Below are 14,670 nucleotides of genomic sequence, written 5' to 3'. Positions count from 1 at the left end.
CTGTGGTTACTAGAAGTGCTGTCACTTAGAAAGGTTATCAGCTTCCTTTGAAATGAAAAAGTAGGCCCAGAAAAATGGTTCAACCATCTTGTGCTGAAGTATAGCAAATAATCTATCAGGAAAAATAAATTTAAAAAATTATCAAACACACCTGATTTTTTTTCTCCTTCCTATAGGCCAAGTTTAATTTTCCCATGACAGCTCTATCTGGCAGCCTCACTTCCCATCAGTGCAATCTGTCATTCTAGATTATTTCAATTAAGTTCTCTCTCTTGTTTTGCTTTTGCTGAAGAGTCATTATGGCACACTCCCAAATCAGCAGTCAAGAAAAGTAATCCTCTCTATTTGTGCATTGTTAGAAGAAAGGGGAAAGAAAGAGATGGTTTCTCTTTTTCCTGTCTGTCCTAGAGGCCTTCTCCAAAGGTGTTACAGAATTAGATTTACTTTGAAGACTGACTGTGAAGACTTAGTTACAGAATGTGAAGGCTTGAGTTTGGGGCTTTTACGAGTCAATATGAAAATATTTTAAATTCATTCGATACACCTTTGCTGCTTGGAGATCCTTTTCACCTTATAAAAATTCACTTCTGTCTTGTAGCTGGAGAATGAAAAGCCTTTCCTTGCACTCACTGCTTCCGTGCAGAAGTTGGACTTTGTTATAAAAGCACAACAACTTTATAAGATTCCTTGTGCTTGAGTTTCCAGGGAAGAGAATCCATGCTGAGCATGGGAAACTGGAGAGAGCTTATTGTAATGACATAGACATTGTTTCTCCGTGTGCCCCTGAACTCAGAGAAACTCACATTTCTAATGGGGTGGCCATGTTGCCCTTTGCTGAAGTCAGCTCTCCAACCTGCTTCCAAGCGCAGAGAGCTGTAGCCACCACAACGATATTATAGTTTATATCCCTGAACCTTTAAATATATGATTGTACATGAACTAAACAGCTGCAGTGTTGAGTACCCACTTTGTATCTACTAACCTGTATGTTGCTACTTTCACTTGATTGCTACTTCCAGCTGATGTTTAGTTTCCACCTGAGTAAGGCTATGTTTTGCTGAAGAGGCAGTGAATGGGGTACCACCAGAAAGGCTGCTTTGGTTCAGGAGCCCTCCAGTGTAAACCGTGAAAAGGAAGGAAATGAGTAGATAACTCAAAGCCCTTTCTGTGACCTGCTCATCCATTTGGTTGCTGAAGGAATGAGGAAGATTACATTCAAAGAAGAAATTAATAGGTTTTGCTTCTGTTGAAAGTGCTTATGTCCATATGCTCATAACTATACTGAGCTACCAGGAGGTAGGCAGGTACAAAGATGCTGAAGCAGGGGCTTTGGTATTCCAGTTGTTTGTTCTTGCCAAGCCCAGCTGTACTGGTGGGTTACAATGGGCACATTAAATCTGGATTCTGTCCTCTTACAACATTATGTTACACACTTGGTGTTTACGAAGAGTGACAAATACATGTTGGAGCAAGCCTCCAGCATTGCACCAGACCAGCTTTTTTTAATCAGGAGCTTTCCTAATCTATTCAGCACCTTAAAAACCTATTTCCATGATGCTTCTCCTCCCCGTTTCTTTATTTAATGTTTCAGTTGGACAAGTAGTTCATGTTGAGTTGGAGATGGCAGCTCCTTTTCATTGCTAGATGGGAAACACTGGTAGCCCTCAATGTAGCTCACCTGTGATTTGCTGCAGATCTCAGCTGGGCAGGAGCTGACAGATTGCTGTTGATGGGGGTTAGCACGAAACTTCTCAAAAGCCGGGTGGATAGGATTTATTTGTTCTGTTTTCCAGAGTTCACTTTCAGCTCAAATGAATTTATTGTGTATTTGGAGTTCAGTAAATCTTCATATTTTTTTCCCTCCTTTGTTATATCTTTACTTGCAACAGGATTTATTGATGCATGAAGATAATGAAAAGCTACATTTCAGCTCATCTTTAAAGACCTCATTGTAGTTTGCTATCCTAAATGGAGCTGCTCAGATCACATAAAGAAAATGCCTTTTGTGGAGAAAAAAGCAAAGTATACTTCAGTAAATGTACGGCATTTGTGCCTTGGAGGAGAGCCAGTCATTCTGATTTCTAACAAAAACGTATCACACAGTTTTCCTCTTGAAAGACCTGGGCCAGGCAGGTGGCCAAACTTCTTGCGTCCCTGAGCTGCACGACCAGCCCTTGCTGCATATGTGAAAACCGACTTGACGAAAGCCTTCTTCAAGGAAGGAAATGCCAATGGGGTCCTAAATCTCTGTTCCAGGAAAAAGCAAGGCCCAGTTGGTGGTGCATTTGGGGCCCTTGGCATAACCAGCTAATGTGAGCCCCAGCGATTTCTGCTGCCTTGCTCTCTCCCACATTGCCTGCCGTGGAATTGCTTGTGGGACACAGGTTGTTCTCCATCCAGTCTTGTACACATGAATAATTTGTGAGCTTCTTTGGCTATATTCAAGCCTACAGAGTGGGCTTCTGAATCTCATTCCACTTTGAATCTCATTTCAGCCTTTGAAACCAGAAGCATAGCTGCTAAAGCTAGTGCCAGTCTGGTGGGAAAAAACTGCTGGGACAAAAACTGGATGCAGAAATGCCATTCAGTGTGGTATGTAGCAGCATAATTACACATTAAGAGGGAGGGCTGTCAGCGTGCATTATATGCCATATGTTTATGGGTACAATTTAGACATACTCATCATTGGCGCTCCAATGTTGGCTGTGTATTTCAGTCAGTAAAGGAGGCTGAGGCTGGCATCAGGCCCTGCTTACAGGGGAGGAAATCCCAGCATTCAGGTGGCCAGTGTTGCTGGGAGCTCTCATTGTCTTCTTCTGGGAGATGTTCTCCTTTGAGATTTTTTTTTCTCAAGTGTTAAAGTGTCAAGTGCTACAGTGTTTATTTTATATACTATTATATACTATACTATATGCTATATACTGTTTATATACTATCTCAAGTTTTTCTCGAGATATTTAAGTGTTGAAAACAGTATTTGTTTTAATTTTTGTCCTTTATTTTGTTCTGTAAGTCATCTTATGATATTCATAAATCCTCTCTGCAGGGTTCCTCTGTATCTTTCCTTCCTCTGTGACCTGTTCTTTGCCGTGGCAAATTTTCACCGAGAAGTTTCTGTGCAATTTCTGCTATTTGGCTGGTGCCTGAAAAGTCCCATCCCAATATAGCCATCAAGAAACTCAATGTTCTTCATGAACAGAGGTCTAGAAATGCTTGTGGCCATCCTGAGAGAAGGAAAATAAATGGGAACTTCTCTGGCAATCTGTAGACACGAACCTTGGAACAAACAACTGCTAGTCTGCAGCTGGGGCTTGAGGCTTATTTCCATGTCTTTGTGGGATTCAAGTACTGAAGTTTGTTTTCTTTCAAATATATAGCATTCATATATAGGATATGCAGAATGCAGAAGCATTCACATATTACACATGTAATATTGTCAATATGAGTGGTAATTGTCATTGTAAAATACATTTTTGGCATATTTTTCCCAGTGTCTGCCTGAAGTCGGGCATGAATCTTTTTGTCCCTCTAAATTTGTATTCATGTCAGTTTTATTCACTGTGATTTTGCCTCACTTTGTCTTGCTTAGATTGCACATCATGCCTACCAGTGAGTCGATTTTGAAATTTTTTTACGTGTCAGATTTCCCTGTATCCAATTTTATCAAAAAAGCTGTCACCAACTTCTGAAACCAGCAAACCTTTTTTCCTTCTAATTACATTTTTACCATATGCTCATCCAGATGGCATATGCCAAACATTTTCTAGGGTGCTATAAAATGACCTGACTTTAGAGGTTTTAACTGCTGAAGAAGCTAATGAAAAAAATAGAATTGACACTGGGGCAGAAAAATAGTCCTAGAAAGAATGAAGGGGGCAGGGGGGTGGGGGGGAGAGGTGAAGTGATACATCCTCCCAGCTGTATTTTGTGCTTATGATACTGAATTCTCTGTATACTTACCTGCATGAGAACAGTGAAAATGCAGGGAATGTTTTACTGAAGTGTTAAAAGTTGACTCCTCTTTGAACAGCTGAAAATAAAACTTTTGTCTGTTGAATATGCCCAAAAAAGTATTCTGAAGCTATAAGCACCTCTCCAGTTTGCTGCAAAATAGAGCAAAAACAGTTTGTCAAGCCACCAGATTCTCTGTAGGAGCAGCAATTTTACTTAGCAATGTAATAACTATTTGGGCACTTCTTCCCTGAAATGTCATTTTCAAGTAGAAGAAAGATACAGTTGATGCATGATTTTGACACTTGTGTCCTAGTTCTTAATAATTCTTGTGGGATTTCTTGGAGAAAATAAATTAACTTGAGGTATACTGAGAGGTGCCGGAAAGGGAAGGGAAGGAATTACTTTTCATATTTAGCTACTAGCTAAGATAAATAAATGAAGATCAGTTTTTCATGTTCTGCAGAGTTTGTGTATTTGTTCTCACCTGTAACAGTTTCCTGTCGTCATTTTGATAGTTCTTCCAGATTATCAAGGGGAAAACTATAAAATTCCCTTATGTTATTATCAGTTTCTGTAATATTGTCTCAAGTCATTTTACTTAACGCTAATTCCTGAAGACAGGTGATTGAGCTGGAATCAAATTTACTTTCTTTTGTTGCTGCAGTAGCTTTTATGACTCCCAGTTGCAAAGGAAATTTTGAGCACACAACCTGAGGCTCTGAATAGAGTACGAACAAAGAGAGTGGATCGGCAGAGGCTCATGGTCTCAGGGATTCAGCTGGACAATTATACATGAAGTTTTGTTTGACATCCTTAACTTGCATAGGTCTTTTTGAAAATCTCAACTGCAATCAACAAAGCAGATCCTCCACCTCCTCTGAATTAACAAGACAGGATTTTGACAGTACTCAGTGATTTGAAGTGGTTTTATTATTTCTGAACTAAATCTGTGATAAAAAGTCCCTATCCCCATCCTCCTTGGCCACTTCCACTCATCAACCCGTGAGTGGTTTGACATTTCCACAGACTATTTTCCATCATTGATCAGGATTACACCTGCTGTGTCTCAAGTCAAAACAGAGTTTATTTTGTGGTTAAATCAATCTGTAGAGCAGAGGCATTGTAACTATTTAAAAGCTAAGGAATAAAACCCTCAAAATTGAGAATTGGTATTAACCTTTGAAGTAATAGAAACAAATGGGAATACTTAATGAAACACTAAAGTGCAGCCAGTCTTCACACTTGTCATGATACAATGCAGGACCCATTTAATTACGGTTATGTAGCTTTTGTGTGCATGGGTGTGCAGCTGTGTTAAACTAACTTTGAGGTATCACCTTTTCTGTTTCCTTTTTTTTTTATTATTTTTTTGATGTCTTTGTAGAATGCAGCTGAAGTTGTTGGGTGCCTTTGTTAAGTTTTTCCAAAATAATGTTTACCATAACCAGAGTCACTGGATTCATGCAGTAGGTTCCAGTTTCTTAGAAGAATTAGACCCCTAAGCATTTTCCTGTGGAAATGCAAACTCCTGCATAACAAATTTCGGCCTGCTGAGGACAGGCTTTTCTTAGCTGCCATAGACAATACTGTCAGAATTAACCCACTAATCCCTAAGTGCCAGGGAATGATGTCAAAATCCGAAGGCTGAAAAAGCATTGTACTGAGATACTTTGCTATCAGCTACTAATAGGCATTATTAAATCAAGCTCTCATTTTAATTAGTCTTTGTTTAGATATTGCGTGAGTTATTCAGTGTGTAATTTGGATGAGGAAAATGCTAAGAAGGTTTCCTTAGAAAGCGCTACAAGGTTAATCATTATGAATCTAATGATGTGAAGATTCAAAGTGCCAGCCTTAAATCATACCTCTGACTTCCCTGAGCATGAATTCAGGTAGTCAGTTGCTACATTAGGCTTCCCATAATATCCTGGGTAGCTGAATTGTGCTTGCAGGTGCTGGCTGTCTTGTCACAGCTCAGCAGTGATCCCCAAGGTGTCTTTCTTTCCTAATTTTCTTCCTCCTTCACTTGCCATAGGCCCGTTAGTGGATGACTGTGCACATGAATTTTATGCCACCCTGCAGTGCGTCCATTCTGCTCTGTTTGTCAGTGCGTGTACACTCACATGCCTACTTTAGTTTCCCGTTACCTACTCTTTTGAGTATAGTTGCCACAGAGAGCTTTCGAGAATCAGTACTTTGAATTAAACTTCTCCTATGATTTTCTGTAGCTGATAGTTTATCTCTCAGAGGAGGCTGGTGTATAAAATCTCTGTTCAAGAAATTCTCTATGAATTACTCTCTTTAATAACGGCAGCTGTCGTCCACTGCTAACAATAAGAGTACATCAGAGAAGACAGCCTTTTGTGAAGCAGGGACTCAGGTCAGTTGTTGAAAATGGTGAGAATCTGTCTTTGAAAAGGCAATCTAAGGGCATCTTGCATTTGTGTATATGGAAAGAACAGCTGATGCTTAAAATCAGCCTTTTTCCCTTTTCTTCCATTTTTCCTTCAGAAAAGTAAATCTTTAGTACCGTATGATTTTTTTTAGATGATACTGTGCTTAGTATGATCTAAGCATAGCACCATCTAAACACATTTTTACTGTGTTTGAAGGAAATGAGAAATTTGCAGTGTTGCAGTTATTCTTTTAAGAATGTTTCACTGTTAAAGTGATGCTCCGTGTGAGGTTTTGAGTCCAAATTCATTAGGTTCTGCTTTAGAACTCTTAGCATAGCTATTCTTCAGGAATCAATAGTTCCGTAGCTGAGATGGAGATCAAATACCTCCGATTAATGCAAAATTCAAATTTGTCTTGAACTATGCTGCTACAACTGGCATCTCAATAATGAACTATCCACAGGAGGAAACAGGTTTGTCAAAGTACCATCATACAAAGCTTTGAGTATTCATGTAATCTCTTCTGGGATCATATTCATATGTCTTGCAGCTCTCTTGAAATACACTTCCAACATACTGAATGATAGAAGAATATCTGATGTAGCAAGCTGTGGAAGCGTGAGATGCAGAGTCTTTTTAGTTGATGTATTTGAAGGTGGATAACCTTAAAAATCAATAAAACCTGCTGTGCCTCTCAGAATCATGATGGACGGTTCCTCGCTGATCCTCTTCCTTAGGCTTTGTATAACTGATGCTGTGCTGCTGCTTAGTACAAGCCAATGCAATGGCTGGAGTTGAGGCATCCAGTAGCAGAGCTGCTCTTTTGAGCAAATCTCTGAGTCCTCTCTTGGATTTTATTGTTGGAAGTATTGTTGGTTTGTCAGGGGTTGTTTTGTTGGGTTTTTTCCTGCATGATTTAGCTTTCAAACCAGACTACACAAAGTGCTTGAAGAGAGCAGGAAGATAGTGTTCAAAGGCAAAAGCTGTATTTTCAAGTTGCTTGTAAATATGGGATTTCCTCTTAGGGGACAGTGTCAGCTTGAAGTGCCCCGGTTACAAAAATGGGAACACCTATTAGGAAGACATGATTGAACAGAATATTTTAACTTTGTGAAAATTTTAGTAAGGCTGTCACCTAAAAGAGGTGACAACTGCAGAGTTTCATATTCTCTACCAAAGTGAAATTCACTTGTTGAAATAGATACATAGTTTTTTGAATACCAGTGGCACCTCAGAAAGTAGCCCATTTGAAAGACAAATCATAAATAGGAATTGATGGGAAAAAGGGTGTCTGGGAGGTCTTGAAGATAGATTTCATAAAGAGTCTGCATAAAACTCTCTAGATTTTCTGAAAGTTCTTTTGAATAAATGTAATAGAAAGTTACCTAAATTAACTGACAAGAACTGGAGGAACAGGAGGAGGAGGAAAATGAAGGATCAGATGTGAAGTTCTACCTAGTAAAAGACAATAAATTTTCTTTGCTGTCTTCACCTAATACAGGTGCTAGGAGCACAGAGAATATCTTGATATCTTAATTTTCCCTTATTTTTTAAGGAGGTAGCTTCTGCTGTCTCTGATCATATGCATAAAAAGGCAGCATGTTACTCTTAGGGAGACAGAGTCTAGGGGTAGGGATAGTTTCTTTGAAGAAAAACTCAAGAAAAATCCTGTCTCAGCTCCTGCTGAGAGTTTACTGAGATTTTACTGCTTTTCTGTGTATCAGTAATAGAAGCAGACCATGGAGAGAATGTAAACTGATGTCATGCCCAAGGCATATGTGCTGGGGAAAGACCAGAGAATTTTTTGCATGTCATTGATGCTGAAAAGAGATCTCTGAATGGTGCCTTTTTCCTTATGGACAGCCTGTCTGGAGTTCTTCAGGGGATTGTATTTGAAGGTGGAAGAGAGACAGGAGGTGAGAGCAATAATTCTGGTTGCATGGGATGTCCCTTAACTCTTGTTATATGTAAGATTATAAAGCACCTTCCTGCTCAAAACCCCATCCAACCTGGCCTTGAACACTGCCAGGGATGGGGCAGCCACAGCTTCTCTGGGCAACCTGACATGAGTTCAATTAATGGCATTTGGAATGGTATGACACTGGAGTGCTCTGTTTTTCTGTATAATCAGTACTGAGAAATGGTAGCCGTGATTCAGTGAGGAGTTCCAGTCATCAGGTGGGAAACACAAAGAATATTCCAGTTCAGTCAGCATGCAGCATCAGTCACATTTCTATGTTTATTAATGTTAATTTAAAAGTCTCTGTGTTTTTAAACCATGACCTCTTTCATTGATATGTGATGCTGAATAATTTTCATCCTTTTTTATTTTCTGCTTGAAAAATCAAGATCTTTCCCTCCAGCCATGAGAAATTTTACTTCTAGGTACAATAAGCATCATCACAGCACTGTAGCTGAAAGTATTTTAGTAGTTGCTGGTGAATATATTTTCTTAATGTCTTTTCTTTTTCTTCTTCTTTTTTTTTTTCTCCCCTGGAACAGTTTCCAGTGACTTCAGAGTTTACACAAGTAGTAACTATAGAGCTGTTACCTGTGCCTTTGGTAGTCTGTTTGAGAGAACTCAGCTCAGAAACTTGCTTAACATCTTAGAAAACCAAATTTAAATGTGTGTCCTCTCTTCTTACGAAAGGCTGGCAGACTCTAATTGTTATGTTTTACATTATGAGTAGATCACTTTATTATTTTTCCCTTCCAAAAAATGAAGGATGAAAACCTCAAGTACGTATGACAAAGGCTTTATTGTTGGCTTATTTTTCTTTCATATATGGGTTATGATTAAATATATGCTGTCAAAGACAGACTTCTTTATAGGCTGGTACTATTGATTAGTATTTGAGACCTGCCAGGAGCATTATTAATTCATGTATAAAAAAATCTTATAGAAAATTACTAAGTTGATGGTTTAGTTCCTGTAGTGAGAACATTTCAGGTATTCATCTCATATCTTTGCAGAAATTGCTTGGCTCAAGTAGATACCACAAAATCATGTTTTAATGATTTTTTTCCTTTTTCCATCTTTTTTTTTTTTTTTTTCACAGTCACATGACACAATCAGCCACATTTGAAGACCCTCGAATAGAGAGCTGCCAAATAACCCCTCCAGCCCCTCGGAAAGTGGAAATGAGGAGGGATCCTGTGCTAGGATTTGGGTTTGTGGCTGGTAGTGAAAAGCCAGTTGTTGTACGCTCAGTAACACCAGGTATGTTTTCCCCACCTGACCACAGAAGCAAACTCAGACTTAATCTACTGAGATGAAATACAGTTGCATATTTGAGTACTGCTAAAATATTCAGGCAGACAAAGTAGTTACGAATACTAGGTAGTTTTTTGAGTCTTGTATTACCCAGTAGTTTCCCTCCTTGCACTCAGTTTTGAACGTTATGTAAATGTGTTAACAAAAAGCCAGTTTTAGGTTATTACTCTGAGCCATTGCTGTTGCTTGCCTGAAAAGAGTTGACCCACTTCATTCAAGGAAAGAAGGTCTTCCCGCTGCTACATTTATATTGGTTTGATGTCACCTTCATTGCCATTGAATCAGTGTTTTCAAGAGGTATGTTGAGTTGCGAGATTGAATCTTACATAGTTTGCATTCTTTTTATCATCAGCTTCACAAGGAGAACTAGGTTTCCAAGTGTAATATTTGGTTCTAACTGCAGTATTCTTTTCTGAAGAAGAGGACGTTATTGCTGGCTTTTGTGTTTGGGATTTTTTTAATTATTATTTTATTTAATGGATACTTCTGTATAACTATGTGACAAAAAGCCAGGTCAAAATAGATCCCTAACTGCCTTACATGGAGTGAAAATTATTGATGTTCATGGTATTTTTGAACTTGTGGGGGACAAAGTGGTAGGAATCCAGAGGAAGAGACTCAGAGGCTAGAGGTATAGAAACTTACTGTCTTCAGATTAAAGAAAACAGGTTTGTTTTGCCCAGAGCAGGGCAGTCAAAGGAGAGACTGCAAATGACTTTCAAATATGTAAGTATGTTTCGTAGGAAAGAGGTGTAAGATATTCTCCAGTGTTACTTTGCCTGGGACAGGAAACTGTGTTGCAGCAGGGAAGATCTGATGTAGACACCAGAGAAAAAGACTTCCTGGTCTTAACAGTAGTTAAACAGAATCATTTCTTTATGGGAAAAGGAGTCATCCTTAGGGTGGTCTTACTCATGTATCAGACAAACATTGAGAAAGGTGTGATTGATCACACTTGAAAGGGTGAATTAGGCCACCTCTCATGGGTCCTTCTGGCCATCCAGAAAATCAAGCCGTTATTTTTAGGTGGCTATATGCGAGTTTGCAACTTAACTTGAGGAACTTCAATAAAAACACTCACTAGCTTTCAAGATTGTCCTGGTGAAGAAATACTGGTAATGCCAGAAATATGTTAGTATTAAATATGCCGTTATTTGAAGAAAAAAAAGACTCATAGTATGCGAACAACAGAGTGCATTTACAATGGTCTGCTAACCTGTGCTTTTTTTTCTCATGTCTCCAGGCGGCCCCTCTGAAGGAAAGCTTATACCAGGGGATCAGATCATAATGATTAATGATGAGCCAGTCAGCACTGCTCCAAGGGAGAGAGTCATCGACCTTGTCAGGTAGTTGACGTCCTGTCACTTAAACCATGAACCCAGTGCCTTATTGTCTGTGCAGTTATTTGATAATACAGCAAGTCTTGGCTTCTCATGGCTGAGGAAAGAGAAAATAATGTTTAGTCATAATAAAGAATGGTGAACTATTTTAGTATTTAAATGAAGTGCCCTTTTATATATTCTCTGGGTAGCTGAAAAAATATAAAAAGATACTGGAACAGCTCCAAAATACTTGGGTATCAAAAGAGGAATAGTATTCTCCTGGTATTTATTTTTTGTATGAATTGTTGAAAAGATAATTCCTGGAGCAAGGCAGCTCGAGTCACTATTGCTCTATTGCTTTTTTTACATGAAGAAAGTTGAGGCAGGTCTGTCATATGTAAAAAGGAAAGAAAATGTGGTGGGGTGATTTTCAAGAGCAGATGAGTGCATGTAAATGGGAATATGTAGGGAAGCTCAAAGAACTTGTGGTGGATTTCAGATAGATCAGTTTGTGTGAAAAGAGTAGGTAGGGATGTGTACATAGGAGGCAGAAAAGAAGACAGAAAACTGATTGCGGAGAGTGCAGGAAAGGTGAAATGTCAGTATTTGTAACAGGATGTAGAAGGAAAGAAAGAACAGGGACTGAAAAATGTTCAGGATGTAGAAAAAGATGTGGTGTGGTTCATGTAATAAGCTTTGCATTTGTAGTAAAAAGGGCTAGTGCATTGCATAGAAAAATGCTTAGTAATAAAAAAAATTACACATAAAAATCTTTGGTTTAAATTCCAGTAGCCTGGTTGCTGCACACCAGTTTTATTTCTGTATTTTCCTTCTCTTTGGTGTAATCTCTGAATTGGCGGGTCTCAATGACTCCTGGGAGATACTCAGGTTTTAACTGTGCAGGCACCTCTCCTCACAACTGGTAGTTGTCACTGTTGTCAGTGTTACACATGTAATTATGGAAAGTCACACTTGCTTCAAGAAATTTGGGCAGGAGGTGCCATGACAATTGTACTCCTCTTGCAGATCACAATTTGAGCAAATGTGTGCTCATTTGCTGGGGATCAAGGAAATCTAAGCAAAATTCAAAAGGAGAAACAGAAATGGCATAAAGATGCCAGCAACACTGATGCCTTTATCTAGGTTAGGCAGGTTTGGGGAAAATAAAATGCATTTTCAGATTTAGGAAAAAAAAAAAAAAAAGGAGTGTTAACCTGTAAGTCTTCTAAGAGAAACACAGAATATTAAGAGCGGACTTCAGCACTTCATTTTGTGACAATGACCAAACAAACTGCATGAACTGTCCTGTTCCTAATAAGTTTCTGTCCTACGATCTGTATTGGCCACCAGCACAAGCTTCACAAATAGGCCTTAAATTCATTTTTGATGTCTTTGATTCTTCATAAAGTAATCATATTTCAGTCATTTTTTTTTCTATTTAAGTAATTAGAATTAGGATCTCTTTCTGATTTCTTTACTGCCAGTAATATGTAGTAATAACAACAAGGTAAATAGACTGATTAGGCCAGAAACTAACTGAATTTACTGTGTGGCTGATTCTCTGTCAGCCTTCAAATGAGAAACTGAGTAAGAATGTCACACTTCCCAATTATGTTGCCTCTGTAGGTAGTGTCTAAAATTAAGTGGTGTTGCATTCCAGGGGAAGATTTTGGTGACACTTTTCGTACAATACAATTCTACTTCTGCTTTCAAAATCTATCTGCCATTGGGATTTTGACAGAGACTCATTCTTTGATGGGACCTAGAGTGAAATATATTGGGATTGTATATTACAGCATTTGAAATGAAGAGCTTTCTCTTCATGCCAGTGGGGACACCTGGAATGATTAGACACTGTCACTGTACAATCCTGACACTATAGCAGAGGAAGTTCTTTACACCAATGAAATAATTAATCTCTTCCATATAATAAAAGGTTTTCATACGCACACATCTGCAACTTTGAAAATGCTTGCTTTCAGTTTTCAGTGTGCATGGAAGCTATTTTGAAATCTTGTTTTCCAGCTGGGAGCAGTGTATCTGTAGTCAGGAATGAATATGTTTTAGATGCAAGAGTTAGGCGATAGGCATAATGACAAAATGATAGAATTGAGATGGGATTTCTGGAGGTCATTCAGTCTAACCTCTTGCTCAAAGCAAGCTAGTGTCAAAGTTAGATGTGGCTGCTCAGCACTTGTCAAATCAAGTTTTTAGTGTCTCCAAAGATGGAGATTTCACAATCACACTGGGCAGATGTTTCAGTTCTCATCTTTCAAAGATGATAGAGGACAGCTTTTACAAGACATGAGCCAACTCCCGTGGCTGCCTTAGATGCATACCATCTTGGCCCATGGACTTAGCCCTCTTGCCTAAGCAATCACTAATTGAGTCTTTGCTTACTATTGGGACTACTTTGACTGTTCACTGAATGCTGCCACTAAACTCAGCAACCAGGGTGGCAGATCTTGCCACTAAAGGCCAAAGCCAAGAAAGCAGCACATTGGGGTACTTAAGGCCTTTTCAGTGCCCTTCATTAGGTTGCCCACCCCTTTTAACAGTGAATTCATATTTCCCTTGGCTTTCACCTCTGATGCAGTTGTAGAGGCCTTTCTTGTTACCCTTTGCATCCTGTACCAGCTTCAGTGCCAGGTGAACTTTGCAAACCCCATGCCTGCCTGGCCAGGTAGGGATTCTTTTTATTTCCTGGGTAAACGCTCTCTGTTTCCATGTCTGGTTGGCTTCTGTTTTACACTGGGTCTTGGTCAGGTTTTCCTTATGGAGTCATGCTGCTATTCTCCTGTGCCTGCCTGCTTCATTGAGGATTGGAATAGGCTGTTCTGGCGTTTGGAAGAGGCTCTCCATGAAGATCACTCAACTCTGCTGGGCTCTGGCTTTTCAGAGCAGTATCCCACAGGAACCTGGCTGCCAGTGCCCTGGACAAGATGAAGTCTTCTCTTTAGCTTGGACTCCTCTTCCTCCTGTCCATCAGGATCTTACACTGTACCATCTTGTGGTCACTGCAGCACATTAAGGAAAATTGATATTCCGACACCACATTTTTTCTGTGACTGCATGGTCTCATACTGATTAGGAATTATAAGGTACATTTTATATTAGTGATGTGAAATTCAGTAACTATTTTTATGCATCTTTCCCTCAAAGCTTTTTCTAAAGTTAAGAAATTATTTGTCTGTAATTGCAGAGTGTGGAAAAAAATAATCCTCTTTCAAAATAAAGACATAAAGATCACAGTATGCTGAACAGAAAAACACAAACTGCATGAGGGAAAAAAAGTAGATTTCATAACCAGATGAGCATCATGTTTTAACAAGCTTAGCAAGACTCAAAACTTCCAAGCAAAAGTGTACACAAACATTAGATGTTAGGTCAACCTTGAATGTTAAACAGCATTTTCAGTGTAATGAAATATTTGATTGCTTTCCAAGAAAATATTGTCAGGACATTTATTGATGAAAAGAGTTATGCTATTGAAGGAAAAGAACATGGGAAAAAGAATTTCTGCAATGATCTATATTAAATCCAAAGAATGAAAAAAAGATTCAGAATGTCCACCAAGAAGAGTATCTGAAATACGTCAATTAAATCTTTTTTCATTAGGAAAAAGCGTATGCCTAAGCAGTAAATCTGTTTTATTTCTAAATTTTCCACATATTAAGTTGATGCAGTTTATTTCAGATCACTTGTTTTTCTTCAGCCCTTTTAC

At 38.8% G+C, this 14,670-nt stretch overlaps 1 protein-coding gene across 1 annotated transcript in view; it reads left to right on the top strand.

The window, feature by feature from the left end:
- The window catches only part of FRMPD4 (FERM and PDZ domain containing 4), a 307,753-nt gene that overhangs the window by 227,445 nt on the left and 65,638 nt on the right, over positions 1-14,670 (top strand). Inside the window, exons 3-4 of the mRNA XM_065677447.1 lie at positions 9,410-9,570; positions 10,868-10,970. Coding sequence (XP_065533519.1) covers positions 9,410-9,570; positions 10,868-10,970 — 264 coding nt within the window. The remainder of the gene's footprint in view (positions 1-9,409; positions 9,571-10,867; positions 10,971-14,670) is intronic.

Source organism: Lathamus discolor, chromosome 4 (assembly GCF_037157495.1).
Source record: "Lathamus discolor isolate bLatDis1 chromosome 4, bLatDis1.hap1, whole genome shotgun sequence".
NCBI classification, from domain to species: Eukaryota; Metazoa; Chordata; class Aves; order Psittaciformes; family Psittacidae; genus Lathamus; species Lathamus discolor.
The sequence above is the reverse complement of the archived record's forward strand: the minus strand, read 5'-3'. Positions and strand labels throughout refer to the sequence as shown.